General features: G+C 50.0%; 1 protein-coding gene across 1 annotated transcript; it reads right to left on the reverse strand.

Annotated features, from left to right (window-relative positions):
- Positions 1-1670: 1670 nt before the first annotated feature.
- On the reverse strand, positions 1671-6963 carry ENH_00006830 (WD domain, G-beta repeat-containing protein, putative; the record flags this gene model as incomplete). The annotated part of the gene is made up of 6 exons (XM_013578300.1): positions 1671-2077; positions 2271-3056; positions 3227-3377; positions 3548-3619; positions 3732-3801; positions 3932-6963. The coding sequence occupies 6 exons, from the start codon at positions 6961-6963 to the stop codon at positions 1671-1673; spliced, it is 4518 nt and encodes a 1505-aa protein (XP_013433754.1).
- Between the last annotated feature and the right edge of the window lie 2051 nt (positions 6964-9014).

Here is a 9014-nt window from a genome sequence, read left to right on the forward strand (position 1 = left end):
CGTCATCGCGGGCTCCAGGAATTCAACGTGCTGGGAGTTTAAAAAAAGCAACAGAGCTATCGGAAGCGTATAGATACCTCTAATGGTGAAGTACTGGAATAGGGTGCTCACCCCGCAGACAACAGTAGAGTAAGAAACCATGCGGCGGCAATGCCGACGCCGCCGCACCTGATCCAGCGGCCTACCCCTCGCTTTACTGCTCTAACGCCCTGCTTATAAACTACAGGTCATTCATGTCGCTCAAGAAGCATATAAATTTGTCATTGTTTCAGACCATTTTGCTGCACGGTAATTTTCCTGCCTTCTGAGCGTCCGCGCTAGGCATCTGCTACCAGTGCTGAGGCGTCCACACAACGGTGATGGAGGAGCTTAGAGGCGGATTCCAAACACGGGTTCTTCACTTGCTACAAATAACTAATAAATTGTCAAGTAATGCTTACAAACATGCATATCACACGCGCTTTACCGGCGTGTGCAGGAGGAATTCCTCATTGCACAGCTGAACCCCAGTTGTGCTGAACCTCGTTACAGAGAGATAAACAGCCTTCCGTTAATTTACCCTAGTACAGACCGGCTCAAATGCACGATTGGCTGTCTCGATGGCAACTGTGGGTGGCCGCATTTGCCATAATTGCCATGGGATCCCCGCCGTTTCACCAACAATGCATTGCAGCGCCAAAATGCTTTCTCGGGAACACAGGAAGGCACGCTGAGACCAGCGTGTGTATATTCCAATGTTTCTAACTTCATGGTTGCCAATGCTGCTGCTTACCCGCAGCTTCTGTTGCCATGCGTTGCCTCGCATTGCATCGCTACAGGGGTCTACAACCACGAATAATTATACTGGCCACCAGTAAGCTGTTCGACAACAACAAGGAACAGCTCTGTGCTCCCACTTCAGTTGAACAGGAATGCTCGGCTACGTCCACATTATCCCTGGAAGCAACGAGTTTGCCCGTGCACGGCTGTCGTATTGAGGCCATTGCTACTGGTCCGTTTCCTTGTAGCTTAAACTGCGCCAATTCTCTAGCCTTCAAAACAATCTATCCCTCCAATGTGTTCCCCGTGCATGTGTCAAACGGCGCTTTTGGCAGGAACGGACACGGGCTTCTGGCCAACGGTCAAGCATAGGCCTGCGCAGCAGCTGCTGAACACTTCAGATACTAATCTGGAGGCCTCTCGCAACGTTCTTGTCTGTGACACTTGACAACATTGATACGCTTGCACGAAAGTGACCATGAGAGTCTGCAGAGTTTAATACTCCTTTGAGCTGTGCACACCTTTGCTTGTATATTCACTGCGGCTTTTTGCCGTTGCCATGCAGCACTGAAAGCATGAATGTTCTTGATAAGTACGAAATGGTACTTCTACATGGATGCGCCGGGTACTTCCCCTTGATGCATTTCACACTGAGTAGGCTGAGCTGATGCTCATGCCAGCAGAGAATCATTGGAAGCAATCCTGCCTTCCTCTTCGTGGTTTAGCTGGGCGGCAGAAAGCGCACATGCTGCCACGAATTCAGTACTCTACTGCAAATCGTCTGCATAGCAGAGTCTCCATCACTGTTGTACACACAGCAGTATGAAAAGCCTCAAACAGGAAGCGTGGCACCAGCTTCCCACGTACGGAGATGTGCTCCCATTACATCCACCAACCTGAGCCCTGTCGTTTCAAGCCGCTCGCGTCGACTTCACTGCAGTTTCCATGTTGTTAGATTTCATTGGATGCTCAACAGCATTTGACTGTGCCTTGATTCGATTTGGGCTACAGTTCTGCTGTGAAGATCGCTGCGGAAGGCTCGCTGCAGCAGGCACCGTATCTCCCGTTACACGCCGTGTTCCGTCTCTGTCTCCACCGCAAGTTGCAACTTCCGCCATAATGTCCTTGGATGTTCGCCTACTGTCCTTCTGTAGACAATCTGTGGCTTCCCCACCCCCCTCGGGGCCGAATGCGCCGCGCGAACGAAGTCGCAGCAGGCCGCGCCGAACTCCTTCACACTCTGCATGCACTGCAAGGTCGATGTCTTCTGCGCGTGTTTGGCTTGCCAAGGCTAACAGCGGAGGCAAAGTGGACGTGACTGCAATCAGCACAATCAGGAAAATCAGAAAAATTTACCCAAAACAAAAACTTGAAGGCTTGCTTAGCGCACTTCCGGCAGATCAGCATCAGTATAGTGGAACATGCACAACAAAAAGCACAAGCATGAACAGTAATTCTTGGAACACAGCATATCAACTGGTGGCCTGAAGTAAGCGCACAAAGACACGTACTTTCTGTGCCCCGAGGTAGTTTACACACGAGGGAGACGATGCCTTCTACCATCTCCAACAAACCTCGCGTCTTCCATCCTTTTCCTTTTGGGAGTGTTTTAGCGTTGAGGTGGGACAAGTTCATTCTGTCAACTAGTTCAATTCCTGGAGCAGGCTTCCCCGGTTTTGATCGTTTCATGCAAGCGACCCAGCACGCCACCTTTGCATCTACCTTAACTTTTTGGGCCTTTTCCAAAGCTTTCTGTTGCATGAGCGCCTTTCTTTCTTCTATGGTTATATCTTCGTCTCTGAGCCGCCTCAATTGATCGCTGCTAATTCGCCTTTGGTGCTGGTCTGAGTGTAAACTGCCTTTTGTGTGACTCCGTATGCATGTGAGTGGTTCCGCTCGTTTCTGTTTCTCTTCACCACTCATAGGTGAGACCGACCCGAGGGAGCTGGTATGTGAAGGGGCCTTAGCAGTAGGGAAGGATGGAAGAGAGGACACGCGTTCCATCGAGCCCGTTGAATATTCTAAGCGATCGAGGCTACAGCAGTCGCTAGAGCTTCCCACTCTCCTCGACAAGGATGGTTTTCTCCGTGGGAAAGACCTGTTTCTCCGCAGTGCTCCCGAAGGTTGTGTGTTTGCGATGTCTCGAAAAGCGGAGGCGAGTGACGAAATTCCCGAAGACGAACTGCCTTGGTGGCATAAGCTTTCCGAATCACCATCACCTACCGAGTGAAGCACATCACTGGAGAGGCCGACCCCACTTGAGGTAAAACTGTAGGATTCTGCGGGGGACTGCTCAGCTGTACAGGCCACACACAATCAGACGGAGCATCCTTTTTATAGGTCGAACGCCACCTGGTAGAATTATCACAGCCACACGACCCTGGACACTTAGACGAAGCAATCGGGTCATCTAGGCTCGCCATTCTGTTGTGCTCTACTGCCAGCGAACAGTTCTATACGTGCTAACCTGGCCCCCAAATAGAGCTTCCTAGCGAGTCTAAAAGCTTCAGATTTGTTTTTCTTTCTTCTTCTTCTCTTTGATCTTGTTGCTGATGATACAAACACGGGCACCGTTTCAAGTACCCCTGTTGGAGAGTCTGTATCCTCACTATGTAGGACTGAAAAAACACACCGCACGCAACAGCACAAGTCTTACGCATTTTATCAAAAAATGGTTCGAAGCGAAAGAAGGACGTGGAATACCCGGCTGAGAACAGTAACCGCTGGAGATGCTCACAAACTTGAGCAAGCGTTGACCTGGTTACGATGCTGGACTCTCTAGACTAACATTGAGAATTTCGCGCAGCTCTGCCCTTTGCTTGTACTGCTGCCGCCACGTCTTTAGGTCTTCAAGAAATATCTGTGACACCACAAACACAAAGCGTGTCACTATCCCGACAATGCAGTGGCAAAGTTGGTGAAATTATTGCTGACCCAGTAAATGGTCTCTTTTGTTTCTCGCCCAGCCCCACCTGCCTCTCTGCTGCCTCATGAACCAGCTGCTCCATCATCGATCTCTTAGCCGACAGGCTTTCGGCAGCACTGCAGCAAGCATTCAAGTAGCGCAGCAAGCCGACTTCAACTCAATGTCAAGGACGAAATGGCAATCACGCAATACACTTAGGTGCTGTCTATTCCAAAATAAAACGGCTCATGCGTGTAGAATGCAAACCTGGCTTGCGGAAAAGACCGTCCGTCGTGAGGCGGACAGACGTTGGCATTAATGGCAGCTTCAGCTTCCCGCAAAGGGGCATATGAAAGGACCCCCTCCACCGAATCTTCTCCCCGCGAAGCCTCAACGCCTTGTGGTCCTCGTACATCGGTCTTGCCAGTCGCAGAGGCATATTTTTCTCCCTTTGACACCTCAGCCAGCGACATATCTAACGGACGACCAGTGCTTTTAGGGAGAGTTAATGCAGTTTGTGGCACTTTCTCCTTAGGGCTCTCTGAATCAACTGACCCCCGTTGAACAACCGCAGCGACTTCCTCTTCTCGGAAGTCTCTGACCAAAGCTGGTAGCGCTTGTGCTATCTCCGTCGGGGACAAGCAGACTGCAGCATCCCTATTCGACGCATGCTTCGCAGAATCCAATGAGGCCTTCAACTGGCAGTGACCTTCATCAGGTGCTGATGAGTCAGAATGCATGTGCTGTCTTTGCTGCGCAACCGGCAATGGCGTAAATTCCTTGTGAGCTGCCGTGGGCCCTTCACCGTCCACTACTCCGGAAAACGAATTGTTCTCCAGTTCCATAGACTCTGGGGCTGTTGAGTATCCTGGTGTCCACTCCAGAAGAAGGAGAATCATCTGCACCTGGGTACGAGTCAATGAACCAGATAAACGAATCAGCAGCTTCCATGGCTTGCTGTTGCAGAACATGCTTTTTGAGTCTTCATTACCAACCGATGCGCCTAAATCAGAGCGGGGAAGACGTTGGGCACACCCAGGTGCCTGACTTATATGTTGTGACAACATCCATTGAAGAAGTTGTCTCTGGTTAGCGCTAATCAATTCATTGTGAATCTGACAAGTGTTACGAGATCTCCTATCACCATGAGCCAAAGTCGTGCCTCCGAGCTGTTGGGCGTCGCTGCTAGCATCCGCATTGATCTGAGACACTTCATCACGGCTAGCATTTGCAATCTTTTCAATGAGCTTCACCTGCTCTTCCGAAAGTGAACGAGAGAGCTGGAAAAGAAGTAGTTGGTGTACCAGCTGATGAGGCTCGTCAGAGACAGGGCCTGAAAATTGAAACCGCCGGAGCAAGTTCGCCAGCATGTCGTCCTGTTGTGAGGACTGGGCACCAATATCATGTAATTCCAGCAAGAGTTCAAGAAGTCCAGCTTGGTCCTGTGTCAAAAGCAATGCGCAGTCTCCCCGCAGCTCCGACGTTTCATCTCCTGCATCCTCCTTGTTACTAGTTAGTTCAGAGCCTTCCCTGTATCGTGGTCCAGATATCTCTACTGTACAGCTCCCAGCACCACCAGAAAGGCTGGCTGTGGCCTCAAGTGATGCTGGCAGAAAGCCAGAATGTGGCTGCTCAACACTGCTCTGGTGAGCATCAGTTTCCTGGAGCTGTATGCCCTCCTGAAGCAGTTGTGTTAGCAGTTGCAGCTGTTCAGGAGTAAGAGAAGCGGCAAGACAATTCATGAACATGTGCTGAAGCCCACTGCCGTCTTTGCGTCCTCCGCACATTATGAGGTCTCCGCTGGACTGCCACATGTCGCGGGCGCACTGCAGCTCCTCAAGAATCGGCAAGGCATTTCTAGTGAGTGGTGCCGAATCATGTAGATGTACCACGCAGTGCAGTGCCCCGACATATTCTTGAGGCAACAGCCTAGAGAGCTCTTGAAGTATCCCGTGCTGCAGATCACAAGTCTCGACGGCAGTTAGAGTCTCGCCGTCTATCGCGCGCTGCGTCAAGGCCATAGTCCTCGCCTGCAAAGGGGTAGGTAATCCTCCACTCCACTGAGCACATTCGGTAGATTGAAGCTCCGTTGCATTTCCTTGCGCTTCTGGTGCTTCAAGCAAACCTGAAAGGTGCTGCCTCTGGCGGGGAGTGAGTGAAGCAGCGAGGAGCTGAAGTAGGAGCTGAAGAGCCTCACTATTTGAATTCGACTCTCCTTTTACAGTGTCGCTTGCAATGCTATTAAAGAATCGTTTTTCCTGCGCTGGCGACCACCAAGCTGCCGGCTGAAAGTACAGGGTTTCAAGCAAGTGGCGGTCTTCGGGTGACAGTGGCCACGGTGGCTCTAAGAAGAGGAGCCGATGAATAGCAACGCGTTGTTTCAATCCGCAATACGGCTTCAGTTGCTCCTCTAGTGCCGCCTGGACATCGCTTCTGCTTTGCTCGTCATCCGCTTCGTATAGGACACGACGAAGGTCATCGAGCACATATGGGGATAAGGGAACACTAAACTTATCCTGAAGGGCTGCAGACGCGTTCAACTGCTGCTCTGAAGACAGAGAATTCGCCAGTGCCCGAAGTAATAGCGTCTTCAGGCTAAGTTCTTCATCAGGTGGAAGGCTTCCGTTGGCTCGTTTCCCTAGCAAGCCGATGAATAGCTGACGTTCAGAAAGTGACAGACAACTGGCCCCTGTATTGCTCAGCAATTCGTGTAACAGCTTCGCTTCTTCATCCATTAGCGGCCCCATTCTTTCGGCGCAAAGAACATGGCGAAGTACATGGAGATCATCCGCAGAGAAGACTTCACACGAGTAGTAGTACAGCATCTCTTGTAGCTTGTCAAGCTCATTAGAAAAAGCTTGAACGCGTAAACACTGAGCTTGAAATATACCTGTAGAGGTATCCCGCTGTGGCATTCGGCCTTTCGCGGGTGCACTGCGGGGTTTCTCACACGTCGCACGTCTCTGAACTGTCGATTGCGTGAAACATACACAGCTCCAGGGACTGAACAAGTACTCTCCATGGTCCTCTTGCCGTGTTCTGGTGCTGAGTACATTCGAGTAAAGCTGGTTACCCTGACTCTTCGATACGTGACCGCCTCGTGTAGCGGTGCAGCAGCACTGTGACTCTCTTGGCCCTGGTAGACAAAAGCCTATGCACTCTTCATTATCCATGTTGCTCAACTCACTGAAACTCCGCTGCTCGCGGATTCTCCCCCGTGTGAAGTGCAGCATCGGTGCGTCAGCGCCACCCTTGTCTCGCCCAAAAGGTGGAGCACCTAATGGGGTATTTTTATCCATTGTTCCTGTATCTGGTGAAATAATGATGAAAAAGAAGGCTTTGAAAAGATATAAGCCGTGAAACGTGCAGAAGTGAGACTGCCAGTTTCGGACACGGCTACCTCGTCGATCGCTCGATAGGGCATGAAGGCCTTGATCACTAGGAACAGCTTCCGCTGCCACATAACAAGAGCCCTAATAACATCTATGAAGAAAATTCTCTCAGCATTGACTTAAATTCGTGCAGCTAAAGGCAGACTGCAGGACTCTAAGCTACAGGGCCCCACGTGCATGAACCACTGGTCCAATGGCTCACTGATGAACCTTGCACACTTGTTGCTGGTCTCTATTATTTCCCAGCGCCTCTATTCAAACATATTTTTGAGAGACATTCACCTGATAAATGTCTTTAAGGCGACGGTTCGCACGAGTTTCACCTCATAGTCCCTACTGCCAATCTGTGTCAGCATGCAGACTGAATGTTGGCAGGCTCTTGTTCACTGTTTTTCCACACTTCAGGACCTTCAACTTTGTGGTTACTTTGACCTGGAAGTTAAGCTGCCTTTCCGAATCTCCGAACACTCATGATGCATAGTTCCTTTACACAGCTGGTGGTGCTGTTGGGTGCATGAGCTCGCGTATAGCCATCAGTTACGCTCCACGGCGTTCCAACAGGACAACCTCTTGGACAGAAAAACTTTTCGTCTCTTCCACAGATTCCCCAATAATAAGTACAGCTCGCTCTAACCAAGCAGAATGTTGCCTGTAGGTCCCGCCTTTTACAGCAGAAAGCGGGTGGAGCACAGGTACCCTTCATCTCTGACGTTATTTCTGCTAAATGACTAGCGGCAGAGCACTTAAACTGTGGCTGAATAGTTGAGGGTTCTCAGTCTCATGCTGCACCTTCACAGAGCTGGGACGTGACCAAATCCTCAATGTAGAAACAATAGATAAGCCTCTCGGCACCAAGGAGTTCTTAATCTGTGTCGTTCTTGATATTTTGGCACGTGATACTAGAAGGTGCCTTCAAAGCAGTGGGGAGACCCCACGAATATCCGAGGAGCAACTGACCCCAAGTACAGTTGTTTGCTCCCATTGCATTTGACATACTGACAACTCGACAAGAGAACAAGAGCTCATCTTGCACATTTAAAACACTGTGCACGAGTAGCGCTCTTCCCTATATAGGCCGCACGAATTATGTTGCTGATCTGTTCGCACGCAGGCTTGTATATTGTGCTTCTTAAATCGTGTCTAACAAAGATCAGAGGGAATAGTGTTCGCGATAAAACATGAATAAGCAAGCAATGAAACCAAACTGTGCTGCGTTAGCTTATTTGCAAGGCGATGCAAGCTATAAAACACGTGGTTCATTGGGGGCGAATCGAGCTGCGCTCCTAGACATAGAGAATGTGGTACTTTGTCTCTACCGAAAGCCACAAGAGCAGTTGGAACGTTCAAGGATACAAAATTTTAGAATGTTTGTGCTTTGTAGGACTTCAGTAAGCGTGACAGCTGGAAGCCAGCAAGGTTGCAATGCGTCTCTACGTCGGCTTCAGAAAGACACCTGGTCAGCAACTAGCTAATTCCCGGCGAGCTTGTGAATATTGAAGCAGTCCAAGGTGACTACTTAAAAGGCGCCAGTACGATGGAGAATTTTATATATGCGGTGTGTAATTTTTAGTGGGCATCGCGCTGCACCTTGCGATGCGATTGGATCCTCATTTCACTTTGTAAAGCAGGTCATGGGCAGATCCAGCTCGACAAATGCGACAAAAAGCTCAAAAGCAATGAACTGGCAAAAACTGTTTCCCCTTCTTGTTCTTCGGCAGGTAGCCACCCCTGACGATGGGTGATGGTGAAACAACTATAGAGAGGCGTAGCCACTATCACTGAATTATCAATAAAAGAGGTAACTCCCTTAACTGAACGCAAACACATGTATCCAGAATTTCTAGAAATAACCTGGAAACTGCTTGTAGGGACGGAAATGAAACCTCTGTCTGGGATGAAAAGGGTTCCCGGCCCTTGTGTAGCTAGTCAGTGCGCGATGCGCAGGACAGGCGGTAGGG

This window comes from Eimeria necatrix, genomic scaffold (genome assembly GCF_000499385.1).
Source record: "Eimeria necatrix Houghton genomic scaffold, Enh_scaff11, whole genome shotgun sequence".
NCBI classification, from domain to species: domain Eukaryota; phylum Apicomplexa; class Conoidasida; order Eucoccidiorida; family Eimeriidae; genus Eimeria; species Eimeria necatrix.